At 37.3% G+C, this 23,002-nt stretch overlaps 1 protein-coding gene across 1 annotated transcript in view; it reads right to left on the bottom strand.

Annotated features, from left to right (window-relative positions):
• The window catches only part of LOC140143036 (lymphocyte antigen 75-like), a 98,702-nt gene extending 76,302 nt beyond the window's left edge, over window positions 1-22,400 (bottom strand). Inside the window, 6 exon segments of the mRNA XM_072165078.1 lie at window positions 364-452; window positions 3,165-3,385; window positions 12,001-12,134; window positions 16,146-16,267; window positions 18,104-18,252; window positions 22,297-22,400. Of these exon segments, the coding sequence (XP_072021179.1) occupies window positions 364-452; window positions 3,165-3,385; window positions 12,001-12,134; window positions 16,146-16,267; window positions 18,104-18,133 (596 nt within the window). The 5' untranslated portion in view covers window positions 18,134-18,252; window positions 22,297-22,400.
• Window positions 22,401-23,002: the final 602 nt, after the last annotated feature.

The following is a 23,002-nucleotide window of genomic DNA, read 5'->3' as shown; positions in this document are numbered from 1 at the left end:
GCTATGCAGTGTCAACTTCAGTACATGTAAATGCAACAAAATTGTTTGTCTATGTACTCATTTGACTGGGATTGGGGCGATCAATATTTCTAAATCGATTCACTATGGTGTCCTCATTTCAAGTGCAATTTTTAGCCATTTCAGAGAAAGGAGGGGTATGTTAGCATTAGTAGCTCCAACTGGGCACTGTTTGCAAAACAGTGGACATCTCTGGTTGTTCTGATGGAAGATGGAAAAAGACACAAATATAAAGTCTCCAATTGCCAGTGATTACAAATGTACCTAGTGACTCAATCACCCACTTATCTGCCCCCCCCCCCCCAATTACTCACTCATTCACTGGCTCACCCTGTTTCAACTTACGATAGGTCTGGTTGCCCTGGATACCAATTAATGTAGCTTGTAGAGGATTGTCCATCTATCCATTCAAACACACCAGCTGTACCACTGTACTGTTAATGATATAACAAGAAGAAAAAGTGATGCCATATTGTTCGCCCACATAAAAATGGGACAAATTTCACAAAAAGATTTCAGATACTTCTTAAACTGCCAAATCTGTCAACAGCTGAGATGCATCATAAGGCCAAAAAACAAAAGTTGTTGCGTTGCCCTTCACGGCTGGTCAAAATCTAGGCCTGTTTTGGTGTTTTTTTAATAATTTTCAAAAAACATTAATTTGAAAAGAATTGTTACTTTATTCTCATAATAAGAAGCTACCAGATTAAATATTGGGGTTTTCTATATTAAATATATCTTCATCTTCATTAGATACAGTGCATCCTTCAGAATTGAGTATTGCTGCACCTTGAATATTTACATGGCGAGGTGAACAAAAGTACTAGTGATGAATGTGAAGAAAGTTTATTATATACAGTGCTTCATGTGAGTAAAAATAGCGTCAACAATTATGGAAGCTGGATGCTAGCAAGTCCATTCCGAAATGCTTCTACGGATGGAGCTGCAATGAGGGATAAAGGAAGATCATTCCATAGCTTGATGGTATATGGAAAGACTGAGTACTGGAATGCTAAAACTCTTGCACGCGGTTGGATGAACTTATGACTGTGGCCTCTCTGTGAGTCATAGTTCCTGCCACTTCTGATGGTAAGGTAGTCAGCAGCTGAAATATCCACAATGGATGCTACAATTTGTAACATATCACCACCTGCGATCTCATCCTAGATTTTTGGTGTAGTGTATCCCAATGCAGTGACTGAAGCATGTCAGTGACGCTACTTGTACGGCGATAATCACTCGTTACAAATCGTGCTGCCCATCTCTGCAGTTTCCAGGCTCTGGATATTTCATTGCGTATGGGGTGCCCAGGCAGATGATGAATACTCAAGAATTGGGTGGACAAAGCTCTCGTAGCACTTGGTGATCCCAGCGCAAGTGTGAAAAAATTAAAATTGTTTATAAATTGCTTAAAAGTGAAGGATAAGTCATTCAAATTGTCATTTGGTTTTTTTTTTTAAATGACAAATTTGGCAAGAAACAAAGAAAACAGCAGTACCGACGAAGTTGAAGCCTCCATTTAAATACATGTAGCTAATTTAGATACTATCAGTATCTAAATTACAGATTTGTGTAAAATGTCTTATTTTGTCTTAAATACGTGGCTTTCGGCTGAACCACTCGCAGGCTATGTTAGCACATCTATGACAATAACAAAGGTACCAAAATCTGAATTTTGATGATTTTTACGATCATCCAGATGAGCAAATCACTGAATGGGCCTTTATTGTCAGGAGGACATTTGCTTACATTTCGCCGCAGGAATCCAAGTGGTTATGGTGTTGATGTGAGCATTCCAGGATAAGTCAAGAGCTGATGGTTACTCCCAGGTATTTGGAATTGGTTGTTAAGGCTAGATGTTGGCCATGTAGTGAATAAGTGGTGTGAATGGGAGATTGCTTGTTGGTAATATGCAGGCCTTCACATTTATCAGGATTGAATGACATACCCCACTGCTTTTCCCATATCTGGAGACAGTTTAAATCTTCTTGCAACAATGGCATCGTCAGGACTTTTGATGACTCGGTAGAGCAGAGAGTCATCTGTAAATAAGTCGTTGATAAAAACCAGAAAAAGCAAGGGGCCCGGGACGGACCCCTGCAGGACTCCAGATGTTACAAATGAGACTTGGCCCTCAAGTAGAACACGCTGGGAGCGAATGGATAAGAAGCCCTCAATCCAGGCCAAGCTATCCCGTAGTGAGATAACTTATGAAGGGGCGCTTATGTGGCACAACATCAAAGGCTTTGGAGAAGTCTAATAATATTGCATCAATTTGTTGTCTCTCATTCAATCCTTTTGCCAAATCATGAGCAGTGCGTATCAGTTGAGCCTCACACAACCGCTTTTTCCTGAAGCCATACTGGGCATCTGACAAATCTGATATTGTGATCTTCAAGATGTGTGATATGATGGTACTATGCAAGATATGCTCCATTAATTTGCAACTGATAGATAGAGAATTACAGGGCGGTAGTTGGATGTTTTGTGTCTGTCTCCTTTCTTGAAAATCAGTGCAACATGCCCAAACTTCCAGTCAGTTGGAATTTCACCTTGAGCAAGTGAAGCTTGAAAAATCAAAGTCAGCCATAGTGCAAGCTCATCTGCATATTCTTTGAGCAATCTGGTTGCGATGTTTAATATCTGGGCCAGCAGCTTTGTGCGGCTTCGGATTTTGAAGAAGTTTCAGAACAACTTCACAGTCAATGGTGATATCAGGCCATTTAGGGTAAGAAGATGAGTCAAGATCAGGTACAATGTAGATTATTGGTACCTTCCTTAGTGTAAACTGATGTTCCGTTATTAATACATTTCATGATCCTAGGCTCACCAAGAAATATTGCACCTGCTCGGTTGCTGGAGTTCTGTATACGCACCTGGATATGAGTATACCTCGGCCTAAAACAAAACCCTATTCATAACCGGCTAATCTCAAACAACAGCAACCAATGACCTTCGGTTTCCCAAATTTTACTAAAAGTAACCTTAAACTGCTCTGTACATACTACATGGGGTGTACCATGCATTGGGTTAAACTTGATGCTATTGTTCAAACATGCATTATTTCACACTGTACATGTCCATTAAATGAGGGCAGGTGATTTGCAAGGTTATTTTATATGTGACAACACTCTGCTAGCTCTTACCCTATCAGTAAATCCAATCCAATGTGTCATGCCATATGTGAGCATAAAGTCAGTAATGAAATCAGCCTCTTCTTGATTCGTAATGGACACCAGATGACCGCTGACACCATTGCAGTATATCTCTGCATTAACCCATGTCTGCTCATTTGTTCTCCAGTAATAGCACTTGTTGTTGAATGAACGCCAACCACCATACACATTACATAATTGTGGGACAACACCTGCAAAAATGACAAAATTTTATGTATGGTAATTTTTCATATTGCTTATCAATCCTTTCAAAACGATAGAAGATTGATAATATTTTGATACAAATTTCACCTTTGTTTCTTTATTAAGCATTCATAACCTCATTAACATATGCAGCAAGTGTTATCCAATAAAAACAGATTGATTTGCGGTCATTAATAACTCACACATGCATGTTGTGATGTGCCCTGAATAATTTAATTTGATTATTTATCTTTGTTTACAAAGTTACATGAGTGATGACATTTTGGGGGAATTCCCCTCTCAAATTGAGCAAAACAAGTTGAATCATATCTAATTTGGAATATTTGGAAACCCCTGAGATTGTAAAAAGTAAAGATGATGTCACGGGATTCCCCAAAGGAAGTGATGTCAGGGGATTCCCTCAGGAAGTGATAATGAGATAGGTTAATGCATGCTATAATTAAGGCTTGGGAATTTCCACATTTGGCTATTAATATTTGGGATTTCCCCTTGCTTGATATATAAGAAAATGTAAACACAATTATTGTCACAGTTGATAGTGTTGATCTGGGCTAGCTAGCTAATATGCTTACAGTCCAATTCCTTCAAAGAAAGGAAATTGCAAACCAGAAATATTTTATGTGGTCAAAGTACTACTATTTGCCAGTGTTGTCGGAGAAGATCTAGAATACGTCAATGAACGTAATTCTTCCAAGAAAGGAATATATATTCTTCTGTCGACTTGCTGAAGTCTGGTGTTTTGATTCAACGCAACTGTCAAAATAAGTGGGGACAACTGCATCGCAGTCCTGCTTCCTGAAGATATTGTGTGAAAGGTGGAAATAGCACCAAGTTTGGAGAACTGCGCAAGGAGTTTAGCATAGGAGGAGGGCGCAAGGAGTTTAGCATAGAGGACGGGCGCAAGGAGTTTAGTATAGGAGAATTGCGCAAGGAGTTGTAAACATGTTTGGAGAACACCATTTTCGTGTAAGGATTTTATACGCAAGGAGTTATCAATGCAAGTGTACAAAGGACTTCGCTGATTGTCGCAGGACGAGTGAATAGGGATATATTACATCAGTCGTCCAGAACATTACAAGAACTTTATGATCACCAAGAAGAAGAATGCTGGCTAAGTACAAAATAGATAAAGAGTGATTATATTTGATTAATGTATATGTGCATTTGTAGTCATTATATTGTACCAAACGAAACTTGCTTTCAATTAAAGACTTAGATTTTGTTAGCTTAAACAAACAGTGTATTTGTGTTGTGCATTCGTGTGAGTTCGGGTAAAAGGTGATTTTGGCCTTGAGTCAAGTACGACTCGTAACAAAATTGGGGGCTCATCCGGGATTGTACACTGTAAAAAAGTTAACATTAATATACTGAGTCTTGAAAGTGAAAGTACAGTATGGAGTTCAAAGCAGAAGAGTTTCTTGAAACTATAGATTGGGAGAAGTTTGATAAGTTGAAGAAACCTGAGTTATTAGCATTTGCAAAATACTATGAATTGGATGTAAAGCAAGCCAACAGAAAACAAATAATCAAAAATGCCTTGATTGAAGTTTTGGTTGATGAAGAGTATTTTGAGGAATCCATTTTGGACAAGAGAAAAGAGGTCAAAACTGGAATCGGGGATGCAGTTAAGTTGAAAGAACTAGAAGTTCAGGTGGAAATGGAAAAAATGAAAATGCAATTGCAGTTGGACATGCAAAAGCTAGATATGCAAAATAAAGAAAAACAAGAAAGATTAGATATGGAAAATAAAGAAAGACAAGAAAGACTAGACATGGAAAACAAGAAATTAGAAATGGAAGAAAAAGCACGCTAAGAAAAGATGGCGCTTGAGCACCACAAATTAGAAACAGAAGAAAAGGAAAAGGTAGCAAAATTGGAACTTGAAAAACAAAAGTTGGAAATGGAAGAAAATTTGAAACAAAAAGAAATTGAAGAAAAGTACAAGTTTGAACAAGAGAAGTTGGCAAAGCTAGGTGACAAATACTCATCAAGTTTCTCCTCAAAGTCAGGGTTTGATGTTACAAAGTATGTAAAGCTGGTGCCTAAATTCAAAGAAAAAGATGTTGACGAGTATTTCCAACATTTTGAGAAGGTAGCTACAAATTTGAAATGGCCTCCAGAGCATTGGACCCTACTGTTACAAAGTAGTTTTGTGGGAAGGCCAGGAAACTTACTCAGCTCTACCAATAGAGAAGTGTAATAATTATGAAGAAGTCAAACAAGCAGTCCTTAAGGCCTATGAACTGGTGCCTGAAGCATACAGACAAAAGTTCAGAGATTCAAGAAAGCAAGCAGATCAAACCCATGTAGAATTTGCTAGAGTAAAGGAACAAATGTTTGACAGGTGGCTTGGTTCAAAAGAAGTCAAAGATGATTTCGGCCAACTTAAGCAATTGGTTCTTATAGAAGAGTTCAAGAAATGTGTCCACACTGACATTAAAACCCACTTGGATGAAAGCGCTAGCAAAATTAAAACGCTAAGTGACGCGGCGACAATGGCGGACGACTATGGCTTAACTCACAAATTGAATGCGAGTAGTCATAACAGAAGTTATTCAAACAGGTTCAGCCATAACCAACCTAGAGCAAATCAGGGTGGTACACAAGAAGGAGATCTCAGTCTAATCACAGATCCTGGTCTAATTCACAGCATAGTGCTGGTGGTAGAGGGACCCCATGGAATTCAGGTACCAGACCAACAGGTGGGACTGAATTTAAATCCCAATTATTTTGCAATTTCTGTAAGAAACCAGGACATACAGTGACCATGTGTCGGAGCTTAAAAGCCAAACAAGACGCACAAAAACAGCAGCAAACTGCTAGTAATACTGTAGGATGTGCAGTGTCACTTGAGTCAAAGAAACAAGTCAGTCAAATCAAGAAACAAGAATTCCCACAAAAGGGAGGTGACACAGACAAGGTGTGTGAGGAATTTGAACCATTTGTGTTAGAGGGAGTAGTATCACTAGGTGATAATGGTAGTCCAAAGCCCATTAAGATAGTGCGAGATACGTGTTGTGCACGGTCTATGATTCTGGAAGGAACTTTGCCCTTTAATGAGGATAGTTCAGCTGGTAATGCTTTGATCCAGGGTATTGGGATGGAAATACTTAATGTACCTCTCCATAAAGTTAACTTGACATCTGACTTAGTTTCTGGTCCTGTGACCATAGGAGTTAGACATGAATTGCCAGTCAAGGGAGTGTCCATGTTGCTAGGAAATGATCTGGCAGGGGAAAGGTTTTCCTGACCCAATAGTTACAGATAAGCCCTGTTTACAGGATGACAATAGTGAGGAAAAGGAGATATTTCCTGCATGTGCAGTGACACGGGCAATGAGTAAGAAGGCCTCATTAGAAACAATTGAGGACAACCAAATTGATGACTTAGGCTACAATTTGGAAGACACATTTGTGTCAAAGTTGAATGAGAAAGAAGATAAACTTCCTTCTCCTGGGGATAAAAGTACCCCTCAAAATGACACAGCCTCTGAGCATGAACAACTTGGGGAAACCATAGCAGACCCATTAAGTCATGACAAGCTGATTCTGGAGCAACAAAATGACCCAGAACTCAAAGAGATCAATCAAAGGGCATTGACCCTAGAAGAAGCAGAACAAAATTCTGTCTGTTTTTACAAACAAGATGATGTGCTAATGAGAAAATGGCGCCCGCCTGATGCACCTGCCGATGAAGAGTGGAAGGTAGTGCACCAAATTGTGGTACCAAAAGTATACCACACTGAAGTTATTAACATAGCACATGATAGTCCCATGGCAGGGCATTTGGGTGTTAAGAAAACTCATGAAAGAATTCTGAGACATTTCTGGTGGCCCACTCTCAGAAAAGATGTTTCTGAATATTGCAAAACATGTCACATATGCCAAGTTGTAGGGAAGCCAAATCAGAAAATACCTCCTGCTCCATTAAAGCCAATTCCAGCCTTTGATGAACCATTTAGTAGGGTTATTATTGATTGTGTTGGCCCCCTACCAAAGACTAAGTCAGGTAATCAGTACCTTCTGACAATTATGTGCGCGTCAACACGCTTTCCTGAAGCCATACCCTTGAGAAATATTAAAGCAGTGACTATAGTGAAAGCTTTAACCAAGTTCTTCACATTTGTGGGGCTCCCCAAGTCCATACAGTCAGATCAAGGATCAAACTTTACTTCTGGAGTATTTCAACAGGTCATGTATCAATTAGGTATAGAGCAGTATACCTCAAGTGCATACCATCCAGAATCACAAGGTGCACTAGAAAGGTTCCACCAAACATTGAAAAACATGATCAGGACATACTGTTTGGAATTTCAGAGGGACTGGGATGAGGGAGTACACTTGCTGTTGTTTGCTGCTAGGGAAGCTGTTCAGGAAACTTTAGGATTTAGTCCTTTTGAGTTAGTGTTTGGACACACAGTGCGCGGGCCCTTAAAGTTGTTGAAAGAAAAGTGGCTCAATGAGAAATCAGATATCAATTTGTTGGATTATGTCTCCAATTTTAAGCATAGGCTTAACAGAGCAACTGATATCGCCAAAGAAAACTTGAAACAAGGTCAGGCCAAAATGAAACAATGGTATGATAAACATGCCAAAGAGAGAGTGTTCAAACCAGGTGACAAAGTTCTAGTACTGTTTCCAATTCCAGGACACCCATTACAAGCCAGATACCATGGCCCATGTGAGGTAGAGTCAAAAGTGGGTGAAGTAGATTATATTATCAAGACTCCTGGTAGACGCAAGAGCAGGCAGTTATGCCACATAAATATGCTCAAAGAGTATGTTGAAAGAAGTGACAGTGGCATTCCAAAACCTGTGTGTACAGTAAAACATACTGATAATGTAGACAAACATGCCGATGTAGACAAAATCGCCGATGTAGACAAAATCGCCAATGTAGACAAGAGTAAAGATGACAATTCTGATGTCACACTTGACCAGGATAAAGAGCTGGAGCACAAAGAGTATAACGTAAAATTGAACAATTCTGATGTGCTCACTAATTTGGACTCAAAGTTAGGTCATCTTTCTCAAGATCAACAAAGTCAAATTGCAAATTTGATTCACAAATTTGACAATATATTTCCTGATACGCCAAGTAGAACAAATGCTGCATTTCATGATGTAGATGTTGGTGATACAAAACCAATCAAGCAGCATCCTTACAGAGTCAATCCATTGAAAATGGAACATCTCAAAAATGAGATCAATTATATGCTAGACAATGATATCATAGAACCAAGTAGTAGTGAGTGGAGTTCACCATGCATTCTTGTTCCCAAGCCTGATGGTTCATACAGATTAGTCGCAGACATGAGAGCTGCAAATGTTCATTCAAAGACAGACTCGTACCCAATTCCAAGAATTGATGATTGCATTGACAAAATTGGGAATGCAAAATTTGTTAGCAAATTTGATCTATTGAAAGGGTACTGGCAGGTTCCACTCACAGACCGTGCCAAAGAGATTTCTGCTTTTTGTACACCATTTGGTCTTTACCAATACAAAGTTATGCCATTCGGGTTGAAAAACGCGCCAGCGACATTTTAGAGAATGGTGAACCAAATTGTGGCAGACATAGAGGGATGTGAAGCGTATGTAGATGATTTGATTGTTTACAGTCAAACTTGGGAACAACACATGGAACAACTCCATCAATTGTTTAAGAAGCTGTCTGAAGTACAATTGACAGTCAATCTGGTAAAAAGTGAGTTTTGCCATGCCACAGTCACATACTTGGGATATGTTGTAGGTCAAGGTCAGGTGAAACCTATCAAAGCCAAAGTTGAAGCAATTGAGCAGTACCCCACACCTGTAAACAAGAAGGCACTCATGAGATTTCTAGGAATGGTTGGCTATTATAGAAAGTTCTGTCCAAACTTTTCAGAAATAGCAAGTCCTTTGACTGATTTGTTGAAGAAAGATGCAAAATTCATTTGGTCAGAACAGTGTGAAAATGCTTTTCACAAAGTCAAATCAATACTCATGAGTTCACCAGTACTTACTGCACCTGATTTTCAGAAGCAGTTCAAGTTGACTGTTGATGCCAGTGACATAGGCTGTGGAGGTGTTGTGATGCAAGAGGGTGAAGATCAAATAGATCACCCCATTTGTTACTTTTCAAGGAAATTCAACAAGCACCAGAGAAATTACTCCACAATTGAGAAGGAGTGTCTAGCATTGCTATTAGCATTGCTACATTTTGATGTGTATTTGGGTACCACAGTATACCCTGTGCTTGTTTTCACAGATCACAATCCCTCACCTTCATCAACAGGATGAAGAACAAAAACCAAAGACTGGTGAGGTGGAGTTTGACCTTGCAAGAGTACAATCTGGACATCAAACATATTAAGGGAAAAGACAATGTAATGGCTGATGCCTTGTCCAGAATTGCATAAAACTGATGAACAAAAATTCCTTTAAAAAGGAACTTGTGTGACAAGTAGTCACTGTGTATGTTGAGTTAAGCACTCAAAGTTAATATTATTTTGAAGATGATGTAAAAAAAAAAGAAAACATTAAAGAAAGTTTTCATTACATTCGAACTTTCTTCTTTTAAGGGGGAGGGTGTGATGTGCCCTGAATAATTTAATTTGATTATTTATCTTTGTTTACAAAGTTACATGAGTGATGACATTTTGGGGAATTCCCTCTCAAATTGAGCAAAACAAGTTGAATCATATCTAATTTGGAATATTTGGAAACCCCTGAGATTGTAAAAAGTAAAGATGATGTCACGGGATTCCCCAAAGGAAGTGATGTCAGGGGATTCCCCTCAGGAAGTGATGTAATGAGAAAGGTTAATGCATGCTATAATTAAGGCTTGGGAATTTCCACATTTGGCTATTAGTATTTGGGATTTCCCCTTTCTTGATATATAAGAAAATGTAAACACAATTATTGTCACAGTTGATAGTGTTGATCTGGGCTAGCTAGCTAATATGCTTACAGTCCAATTCCTTCAAAGAAAGGAAATTGCAAACCAGAAATATTTTATGTGGTCAAAGTACTACTATTTGCCAGTGTTGTCGGAGAAGATCTAGAATACGTCAATGAACGTAATTTGTCCAAGAAAGGAATATATATTCTTCTGTCGACTTGCTGAAGTCTGGTGTTTTGATTCAACGCAACTGTCAAAATAAGTGGGGACAACTGCATCGCAGTCCTGCTTCCTGAAGATATTGTGTGAAAGGTGGAAATAGCACCAAGTTTGGAGAACTGCGCAAGGAGTTTAGCATAGGAGGACGGCGCAAGGAGTTTAGCATAGGAGGACGGCGCAAGGAGTTTAGTATAGGAGAATTGCGCAAGGAGTTGTAAACATGTTTGGAGAACACCATTTTCGTGTAAGGATTTTATACGCAAGGAGTTATCAATGCAAGTGTACAAAGGACTTCGCTGATTGTCGCAGGACGAGTGAATAGGGATATATTACATCAGTCGTCCAGAACATTACAAGAACTTTATGATCACCAAGAAGAAGAATGCTGGCTAAGTACAAAATAGATAAAGAGTGATTATATTTGATTAATGTATATGTGCATTTGTAGTCATTATATTGTACCAAACGAAACTTGCTTTCAATTAAAGACTTAGATTTTGTTAGCTTAAACAAACAGTGTATTTGTGTTGTGCATTCGTGTGAGTTCGGGTAAAAGGTGATTTTGGCCTTGAGTCAAGTACGACTCGTAACAATGTATACACCAAGCGTTACAGCAACGCACACGCAATGCCATTGTGCTTCTGTGATTGGTACTTGTAGCTCTTGTTGTCTGCGCTAATGTCAAGTTCACCTGGTCGATTTTTTTGGTAGTGTATGTTATACTAATAATTAAAACTGTTTATGAAATTTGAATTAAATCAAAATATTGGACTTACTATTTTTAGCAATACTACGTTATGCGTGTGATACCATCACACTTTATCAGGCAACTGACCCGGTGGACTGGTCATGTGACATGCAACGTAGCATTGCTAAAAATAGTAAGCCCAGTATTTTGATTTAATTTCAAATTACAACTGGATGACTGAGAACATTCATCAATTTAAAACTGTTTATATTTAACAGCGTTTTATGTCATAAAATAACATAAATGCCATTTTGATTTGTTCAAAATATCAGATACGACGGTAATGAATGACAATAATAACTTTGCACCATCTATTTTGAGTTCATTGTGTGAAATTGTCTGGTTTTGCTTTGGACCTTGGCCCAAAACAAAACCCTCCAATTTCCCACAATGACCTCAAAATAGATGGCGCGCAGTTATTATTGTTAATTGGGGTATAGGACATTAATATTTTTAAGGACCCAGGACTGAATATTGAACTATTGCATGACATATGGTACAGCAATGTTTGAAACAAAAGTTCTGTCACACACTCTATGTATTGGGCCAAAATAGGGTGAATTGAACAATCTTGCTGCATGGACTGGTCTATCAAATATCAAAATGCACCTTCATTTTGGGATAAAATATTCTGAAATTGAAAATTTGTTGTGCCTTCCTAAATCAGGCACAAAAAAAATTCTTGCCTCCTCCCTAAATTTTAATGTTCCCACACTGGATTTCAAATTTCATGATCCCATAGTAAGTACTTACTTTTTGGCCTTTCACAGAAGAAGTTCTTTGTAACTGTGCAATCATCATCTGCCCATTGACCAGTATTGGTATCATAAGCTACACAGTCTGAATCATTATCTTGACTGGAGTCTGGTTCACCAGGAGACCAATTACTGAAAATAAATTCAATGTTATGCTCTTGCATTAGAGGAACAAAGAAACTCCATAGCTATGGAAAATCAAATGAGACATAATTGGATTGTCACATGGGGACCTTAATTTGCCCTCCATGCTAAACACACACAAATGGAGGAATACCAGGGTGCACACCACTAAATAAATGCGCCATTTGTGTAACCCTAATGGGTTCGGGTAAAATACAGAAACTTTTTTGAGATATTTTGGGCTTGTCTTTAGACTAATAATCAGAGAGAGTTGCGAATTATAGCTTAAATGAAAGTTTCAAGCCTATACATAAATTTGAGTCCATAAAAAAGTCGCATTTACATAATTATCAAGAAAATAAGTCCGCAAATTAAAAAACGGCAGAAACAGGTTTGCAGTCTTTACAGCATGTCAAAAACAGTGAGGGTGCTGTTCACAGCCTCGTAGCGGGAAAACGAGGTGGAAGGTACCCCATACATTGAAACATATGTTAAACTTTCATTGATTTGCAATCGATTGGTTATCATAAAATATTTTAAAACTAGCCCAAAAGAACCTCAATATGACCAAAGAAAACCAGTGTTTTTACACATATTTCAATGGGAAGATTATTTAGTGGTGTGCGCCCACCACCTGCAGGGAAGGATGTAACGTTGAACACACTTTCTGCACTTGTATTACAAATAATTACTCCATATTCCAGAAATATACACAACTAATATTTTTGGATTTGATTTTTTGCATTAAAAATAAATACACTACACAAAAAAGTTTCTGTGGATTGTCCAGCACATTTTGACACCTCAATAACTACCCTATGACACTCCTGAGAAAAGATATGAATGTTTAAGTAACGCAAGCTCGAAAAATAAAAATTGCAAAAAGGCATATTCAAGTTTTCAGCATAAAAGAACACAAAAAACAACAAACATGCAGATAACATTTTTGTTTACTTGCTGAGCACATTTCAGGCATCATACTGCCGCTTCAAACTTCACTTGAGATTAATTTCCAAACCCATCTCTCAAAACATTAATGTCTTAGTACCCACTCACCTTTTGTCTTTGATCATTCATCTGCACAATAAGGAAATGATTATCCACATGCATCAAGGAAAATGCTTTAAATTCAAATTGAAATGGCAGGAATAATGAAACTGTCTTGGATCAGTGAATCAGCTCTAAAACCATTGAATAGGCTTCTTTGCCATTTTTATTTATATCACTCATACATAAATTCTAGACAGTTCATTACCATTTATCATTTTTACCATCACCCTCTCTGTGTGATAGTTACTATCATAGTGCTCTGCCATAGTGCGCCTGCGCCAAGCCGTGCGATGACTCTTGGACTCGCCGATTTAATTATGGGGTGGACCCCAAAATGTGAAGTATATCACGACAAAATATGGTGTTATGTTGATGAAAAAATGTATTTCCTACCTTAAATAGTATTTTAGTAATATAATTTATGCATGAGTGATATAAAACAAATATATAAACTGTCTTAAATTTGTGTTCCGGCTCGTGGAATGGAACAATCCATCTTTCACCTCGTGATTATATTTCGACCATCACACTCATAGACAGTTAATATTTCTATACTATCGACCTTCTTGGTACTTTTATCTTTTCTCAAGAGTGTCATAGAGTAGTGATTGAGGTGTCAAAATGTGCAGGACAATCCCCCGCATGCAATTATTTAGCAAACATACAAACTTAGTTGCTAGATTTTAATAGTGGGTAAATTTCCTGACTATAAAGAAACTTTTTTTGTGTAGTTTATTATATTACACTGTTTTGTCAAATGAAATATAGCTGAATCATAATCCTTTAGTTCTAACTGGCAATAAAGGTATATATATTTGGCAAATTTTTGGAAATAAGGGCCAGAAACATGCATTTTTAGGGTGTTTTCGCATACTGTAACTAATTTCAGGTTATACATTCTTATATTTGGAAAACACATTTTCTAATATCTTTATTACTAATTATCAAAATTAACATAAAAACTAAATTTATAAGCAAACTCATAGCCTATACTTCATACTTTGTATGCTTAGACTTGTGCCAAGACTTTGAATTTTGTGACTGCCATTGTAAGAAATTATGGGCACATTTCCCTCAAATTGCTAAACTATTAAATTTGACTTTTATTGTCAGTTGAAACTAACCAAAGGATTAAGATTCTATGTTTCATTTGGCAAAACAGAACAAAATATCTTTTGATGCCAACAAATTAGTTGTGTATTTTTCTGGAATAGGGAGTAAAGGCAATGAAATGTGCATGTGACTAAATTTGAGTTGTGATGTTTGTGCTCCTGGGAGCAGGCCCTTTGTTTAGTGAACAAGGTGTTGTAAATCATGAAAGATGAAAGTGGTGCCCACTCTTATGTAATCATTCAATTTGATTGACCTTTGAACTAGGCCAATTACACACTAAAACACTACAAGCATGTAATATATACCGACCAATGTCACTATATTGACAATGTGCCAAGACAAGGGGTAAAAACTTAGTGACTATTGCCTTAACCCTTGCAGCAACAACCTCCCTTCTTTTTTTTTGGCTCATATGCATCACAACATTAACAAAAATTCTGGGTTTAGACGCCCACTGGAGAAAGCTACAGGGCTACAAATTGGAATCTTTGACCCAAAATGTCAGATTCTGGACTCAAAAACAATGTATATTCACACCAATATAGACATTTTGGCGCTGAAACAGGGGGTCGTCATGGCAAGACATATAAACTCCACATGTCCCAGCTATAATAGCTGGGACATGTGAGTGACGCCTTCTCCCCAACTTCCCTCAAAGTAAAATTTAGGTTGGTATTTTCTATTTTGCATAATTTTGTGTGTGTTTCAATGGGAGGTGGGCAAATTGCATCAAAAAAAGTAAAAAAATGCCAAAATGCAACAAGCCATAGTCATGAAATGGCAAGAAGTTGTGAGACCTGCCTTTGAAATGTGTTCAGTTGGCCCCAGATGATGATTTAAGGAAGCCCCATCATGCACTGCAAACGAGTTTCAACTGCCACTTTACTTTTCAAATCCCATTGAATTCTGTGCAATTACTTGGTCGATTTCAGATCTAAAGTGATGTATGCATGAAGGATAATTCACACCTTCTGTAGGTAACATAAAATGTGAAATCGACTAGCATTGTGAATGCGTTTTTATTGTAAATATATCAGTCCAAATTCAAATTTAACCATGTCCGTCAATGCAATGTGCGCACAGTGGTGTCATGTTCACTCACACAGCTGTGCTAACCGCAAGTCAACACAGTGGCATGGTGGGAAGTGCTTTATTTAAAAATCATCCTCTGAGTTGGCCCATAGGGCATTAACATAAGTGACTTTAAACAAAATACGAGAGGGTGACCAGCCAACCCATTGGTTGAGATGAGATAAATGACCTAATTGTCAATAAAACAAATGAAAAGTATGTTCATTATGAATTATAAAACCAAATAATTAGATATTTAAAAAATATCCTTTCAGAAATATGTGACCCCTCAGCCTAACTGAGCCCGGATGTCGCCAATCATCATTTTGAGATATTCAACCAAAATATTCTGCTTGAAATTAGCTTTAAAATGATCATATATCATGTCTAAGTACTTGACACTTAAGTAGTGAAAAATCAATAAAACAGTCAATAAATCCTTTGTTTCCTATTGTTTATTGTTAAGTTCAATGGAGCATATCTCAATAGTGGCACTGGCGACATCCGGGCTCAGTTGTGCTGAGGGGTCACATATTTGAAATATGAGTCAATATTCATTCATACAAGAAAAAGTTTTCGCCAATTTATAAAAATTTGGGTCAGTCAGCCTGTAGAGGGTTCTTTTCTATGTCACCTTATAAACTTACATATAAAATAGTTGGAATGATTTTAAGTTATAAGGGTCATAGCATCTACAGATTTGTGGTAATCATGCTGCTGGGAACATTTGAATTGCAGCAATGTGGGTTCTCTCTCTAACTGTTGTAATCAGCAAGTGATACTTACGTAAATCCATAATATGTAGGAGATTTGGTATCCAGCCATAGGAAGCTACCTTCAGTTGCTATGTCACTCAACCCTATCCAATACTCAGCATTCACACCAGACATCCATTGCTCTATGAAATCCTGATACACACAAATGAAAAATAATCTTTAGCAGTCTGGTCTGCAAAAATAATATGTTGATCCTGAAATTGATGGGAAAAGCGTCATCAATGACAGTTTCCCATTGTATTCTATAATATCAAGACAAAGCTTGTTTTATTTGGTAATTTTTTTTTGCATTTGAGAAATGTTTTCGATACTCAAACTGCTCGAAAAGCATTGCAATATATGAGGGTCATTCAACAAGTTCTACCTCAACTCTTATAACTTTGGTTCTGTACATGGTAACTTCTTCACTTGGCATAATTATACATTGGAATGTCATCTACACTTGGCTGCAAATATATACCTTTTCCACATTTTAGTAGGTGAACTCAGAACCAAAATAAGATTTGATATACAGGAAACGGTAAAAAGTCGTAAAACATATAAAAGTATGTGTGTATCCCTTCTACGAGATTAACTCGATATGCACAAATGTTATGATTATACTAACAGATTGTCACGGAAACAACATCAAATATGTAACCAGAGAAGATGAGAATTCTCATCTTCTCTGATGTAACCAAACATCAAGATAAGCAGTTATAAAAATACAATTTATCTTGAAAACTTATCCAAGCATCCAATTTATTATTATTATATCTTATTACTTATTGTTTTTCAGAGCCTGAGAGACCATCTGTATGAAAAGATTTTTTAAGTTCTGTCTGAGAGCAACCGTTTTTTCGTCAGTTGCTATTTTCAAATTAATTTCCTGGTACTTGATTACCTGGGTACTATTTGCATAGCAGGTTTAATATCCTTCCAGATATCTCTTTTTCCAAAATAGATAATAAGAAAAACATTAAATTTGTTAGTTCTTATCTGCCCTTATCTTTTCTTTGCTAAAAAGCAATGGTTTTTGTTGGATTGGTGCAGATAGACTAAGATTCAATTGAATACCTGAGTGGAAGGGCCCAACTCCAATTTTTTACAAAAATGAGTTAGACCCAGCATTTTATTGCCAGCAGACTGTTCTTCCTTGTGTGTGAAAGATGAGCCAAAATCCACTCTCTATATAGTCTTCCACGTACACTTAATCTTGGTTTTCATGGAAGAAAGGCCCAACTCCATGGAGTTGGGCCCTTCTTCCACAAATATTGGGTTAAAGAGGAATTTTGTTCATCCATGAAATCTGCTTTTCACTGCAATAAACTTTCTTGCTAACATATTACATGAGTTCTACTTGTGCAATTAATGACGATTACCTAATTCCTGTAGCTATTTATAACACAGAACTGGCACTTGCAGTATATTAGTGGAAGAAGGGCCCAACTCCAACTCGTATTAAGACCTGTACCGCTGCCATGGAAACATCAAATATAATTTTGAATGTATGTAATATTGTATGTTCATGTATTAAAGGTCCCCTGAAGATGAAAACATTCTGTCTATAAAACTTTTCCAAATATTAAGTTTTTTCTTAATATCTCAAAAACAGTTTTTATGGAGTTGGGCCCTTCTTCCACTCAGGTATTCAATTTTCTAATATTTTTTCTTATGTCAGCTGAAGAGACTAAATCATATTTTATGGTAACTTCAATTTGGTCTACTTATGTACCTGTTTTTTGTCAATTGTGAATATACAGTGTTTGTACAGATTTTTTTCCGTTTCCGCAGTTCTGAATCCTGATTTCATTTTTACTTTGCTTACAAAAACAGAAAAAGATATTGAAATTACCCCACTTCAGCTAGATAAGACCATAGGTTATAATCATAGTCAATTGGGAAAATCAACCTATGATGTGATTTGTCCCAATTCTGATTCAGTAGCATTATAAGGATACCATTTCATTTGATCATGGCTATACTTACATTAATATCTTTGCTGGGGATAAGAGCCATGTCTCCGGATTCTTTTTGACATGTTTTCCTTGCTGCTGTCCATGATTGCTTGTTAGTTTTAGCTTGGTAGCATTTATCTCCATATTCCTGCCAGCCATTTCCACAAACTTGGCAAGAAACTAAAAGGAGAGAAAACAATTTGGGACTGTTAACGACATTTAATCCACTTCCAATCATACGCAAGTGCAATCAAGAGTTCTCTGTCACAATTCCGTTTTTAAAAGTGCAAATCTTTTAAAAAAACTAGATTGTCTTAGCATCAGGGGATCTTGGGCAATCATGTGCATCTGAGTGCAGAGGCTTATCCTCTCAATTTCCACTTGAGTTCACTCAAGCCCACTTCAGAGTTTCTGGCCTACCTTCAAGCTATCAAGCTATTAATTCAGGTCATAGTTTAGGGTTGTTATTGTTGTCTAGCAACAAGCCCAATTTCTTGGCCACTCAGCTGTCATTTTAGTGGTGGACAGCCAATCAGGTCTTCTGTTCTTTTTTCCATTCCTTTGTTGTGGCCATAGTTTTCTTGTGATGCACTTGCATTTCCTCTTTCGATCAGACAGGACCAAAAATCCCACCCTCCCTCCCATTTTTGGATAACATTGCATAAGGGAAGCGGAGAGGGTCATTGAATTATGGAAGCATCTTTTTTTGTACTTAATTGTCAAGTTTTTCCACCATGATCCTGGCATTCCCACAGCTTTTAATACTGTGCATGAAACAAAATGTTCAAACCTGACTCATCGCCTATTGGAAAGAAAAAAAGCAAGGTACACCAACTTGATGTGGGGGAACAAGTAAAATACATACTACAGAGTACGTGAGTGGGGGGACAAAATAGGCATTAGAAGAAAAAGTGCACTAGAACAAGTGAGGAAAATCACTGTGCACATAAGCAGACATGAAAAACCAAACAACAATGTAGGCCTAAAAATAGGCAACAAAGTTCGATGGCCAAAAATGGCCAATTCCAGAACCCACTGAAGTGTCAGGAAAACAGTACAAAAGTACACTGGAGTGATGAAAATCACTGTGCACATACATGTAGTAGACAAACAAAACCTAACAGACAAAAAATCAACTGACGTTTCGAGCAGATAAACTGCTCTTCTTCAGGGGCAAATATTAAATCAAACAACGAAAACTACATGCTGTAGTTTAAAAACAAATACAAGACAAAAACTGAAGGCAAGTTAAAAGGTAGCAAACAAGAATGGATTCACCATTACCCACTTTTTCATCGCCTATTGTTATTATATTTTCAAGTGGGATTATTTTTTCCTTGATGGCAGGAACCTTGTGTCAATACATGTAGATTGATCGTCTCTGTCAAAATGTTTAAGGTCATTGTCACATGTAGTTTGTTACAGTCATACATGTATCTCTAGATGTTTAGTCCATGTCCAGATGTCCACCATTTCAATGAGTCAAACTGTTCAGTAATTCCTCCTGAGGCTCCTGTCCCATTTACTCATCTAGCAGGGAACCGTGTGAAGCGTGGGTGTCCCACTAGTAATTAATAATAACAGAAATGATAACTAATGATACCGTACTAAGAACAATTCAATAATAATAATATTCATAAACAAACAACTTGAAACAAGCCCACTGTAAATAAACAAATAAATAATTAAAATTCTAAGAACTTTAAATAAATAAATAAATATTCAAATAAAATTTATAAGTAAACAAAATAAATAAATTGATGATTAAAAAATAAATTAATCAATCAATCAAATTAAATAAATCAATAAATAAATAAACAAACAGATATTAAAATAGATTTATAAATGAATATTTATAAGTAAATATAAATTATATGTGCATTGATGCATGCACATATTTTCCTGGTAGGTATTGTAATATTAATTTGAACCTCATTCTGCACTAAGTTTCTGAGGAGTGAGGGCTACGGCCCTTACGAAACAGTTCTGTAAAACAAATGTAGCAGGGTCATCTAAGTTTTATCATGTATTAAGCTCCCTTCTTGGTTGAGCACTTTACCATGTCCATGGTTTCAACTTTTCTTGGATTTTTATAATTATACATATACATAAATACACAAACAAACAAACACTCCTCTACCCAGCCCATAACCGGGTACCATGCATTCCAATAAGCGCCCATGCCCTAATAAGCGCCCACCCAGGGTATTTTCAATTTGCTAAAGGGTACCATCATCAATGTTGAAGTGACAGATAGACCAGAGGCGGATTTAAGGAAAAGGGCCCTGTCAGCAAAATATCCTGGAGGCCCAATGGTAAAGAGTTGAAATCAGGAACGTACCTGAATTTTTGTCGGGAGGAGAGTTCAGAATAAAATTTGATAGTGATCATTAGTTCGCCCAATGTTATGAGATAAATGCAGCGTAGTGCGCAAACATTCATTCCATTTCATACGGTAGGGGCCTACTATTTAAAGTAAAAGTTGATGTAGGCCTATATTATTTGCAATTTCCCACTATTCTATACCCAATTCGAGGGTTTATCAGATGTGTGAGTGTTTAAACGGTACTAAAGAATAAGGAATATTTCCTTTTCTGTTTTTGCTTGATAGTCAAGAAGCAAGCAAAATCCCAGATTAATGGTCATAATTATGTCTGGTTCCATACAGCAATACACAGTATTGCTGTCTGGTTAGCAGGTACAAATAATTCTGCGTGAATTGAGACGTCGGAGCCGGTCAAACACAGAGGACTAGCCTACATCCCGTATCCTACTATCACGCAAACAAGCAAATCTCTTCACGAATTCACTCCCTGATTCACTCACCTTGCGATCCTATATCATCAGTTGAAATAAACATCTAAGTTTCCAAAAACAACTTTGTCATTCCTCAAAACTACAAGTAACTTCATTAATAAAAAATTGAAATCCTACTATTACCCGTTATTGAAAATTTTGTTCGATTTATGTCAACCAAAAGAACGCACGAGTCGAGTTCAGTTGACCAAAATGGTATCTGCTGCCTCCTGTCACCTCAGATATGACGTCAGTATCAAGGTGCTTATTAAATATTCATGAAAAGGTCACAATCGGTGGATCGGATTGGTAGAAATCAACGCCACATTTTTGACCTTACAGGGGTAAGAGATATGCATATTCATGTATGAAAACAGCGATGCGGATATAGTATCATCACCGGGACTGAGAAATGCGACATTTTCGATGTTTGTACCAGGGAATTTCAGACACGGAGACGCGGAGATTTCTGCAAATTCGTCCAAAGGTAACCAAAGGGTTGGGGATCGCATTTTTAACTATCACTAAATGTTTCGGAATTGCGGTCGGCTAAAAAGTAGACAGTTTCGGGGACTGTAATTGGTGTAGATGTCACATTTTGAACAGTGAGCGATAAGTGACCAATTTGATGCTCAGCACAGGTGTTTATCTTTACCCAGAGTAGGTCATAATCTGATCTCAAGGAATACGAAGCCAATACGTTGGTACTGCGTGAATTTTGATAACGCCCCTTAAAAAAATTAGGTAAACCAAGTTTTTCAATTTATAATATATATATGTTTTTACACTAGCGCTAGGATCACTGAATGGGTGCCCTATTTATTAGGTAAACCAAGTAAAAAACTGACTTTGTTTTTTAAGCGCCCTGGGCACTTATTAGATGATCAATCTAACGGTAAATCTTTTTTTTTGCTTTTACTTTAGGGACCGTTCACAAACACTTGTAAGGGGGGGCCTGATGCAAAAAAAAAGTCATCGCAAAAATTCTTCAGGCCCCCCTTTACAGACCTTTACAATTTCAGGACCCCCCCCATTTTGACATGAAAATTATGGGTCAACCCCATAAAAAAGCATATAAACTTAATTTGTCCAGGAAAATTTGTGGTCATTTTTTCAAGGCACCCCCTTAGGAGGGTTAAAAAGTTCAGCCCCCCCTTTTTGCATCAGGCCCCCCTCCCCCCCTTTAACAAGTGTTTGTGAACACAGTCCCTTACAATGATATTTACTGCATGGATTCACTATGATGCCTAGTAATAGTAATAGTATCAATCTGGATCGAGAATAAAGCATGTGTTTAGTAAAGTACAGGGGGTAATTTTAGGTAAGCTTAAATCATGACAGAAACCATGGGCATGTCCATGGAAACTGAGAAAGTCATTGATTGTCAAACATGATGTTAATGACAACCAGACACGAGCTCCAACTTACCACAATTCCTTCAGGCATTATCTAAATCATTTCCGTTGCTTCAAGGTTGTTCACTGAAGCTGTAAATATGTCTATTGTCTTGCCTTTTCCAGTTTTGTTCTTTGATACCGACAGCTACCAATCATGCCAATTCAAATCCGAAAACCAAAATTCGGAAATATCACGAGCTTGGAATAGCAAATATTAAGGGCGCACGACGTTATTTTTATTTATTCATTTTTCTTTTGCGTCTTATGTGGGCACACCACTAAATAAATGTCCCATTGAAATACGTGGAAATACAGTAAGTAAGTTCGTTTTTTACCCTTTATGACAAAGTGTTGAAAGTTTCGAATGGATTTTCTCAAAGTATTAAAGGAGTATTTCGTGATCCTAGCATCCTCTTTTTATGACATTTTTCAGTACATATCCACGAAAAAAGCATATCCCCAAAATTTCAGTTGATTCTGATATTGCGTTTGCGAGTTGTGTATGATTATGTGTATTACACTGCTCCATAGACAATACGTTGTAATTTCGTTCTGGTGCACCAGAACGAAATTCAAATTTCACGGTATCTTTGTTTAACGAATTAATCTGCAAGAAATATTTTGTACATAAACATTATGTAGCCAGAGGTTTCCAGTGATATAAAAATCTCAACTTTTTTTGAGAAAAGTGGGGGGATGAGGTTGTGGATCACGAAATGCCCCTTTAAGTCTGAAAT

This window comes from Amphiura filiformis, chromosome 20, assembly GCF_039555335.1.
Source record: "Amphiura filiformis chromosome 20, Afil_fr2py, whole genome shotgun sequence".
In the NCBI taxonomy this organism is placed as follows: domain Eukaryota; kingdom Metazoa; phylum Echinodermata; class Ophiuroidea; order Amphilepidida; family Amphiuridae; genus Amphiura; species Amphiura filiformis.
The sequence above is the reverse complement of the archived record's forward strand: the minus strand, read 5'-3'. Positions and strand labels throughout refer to the sequence as shown.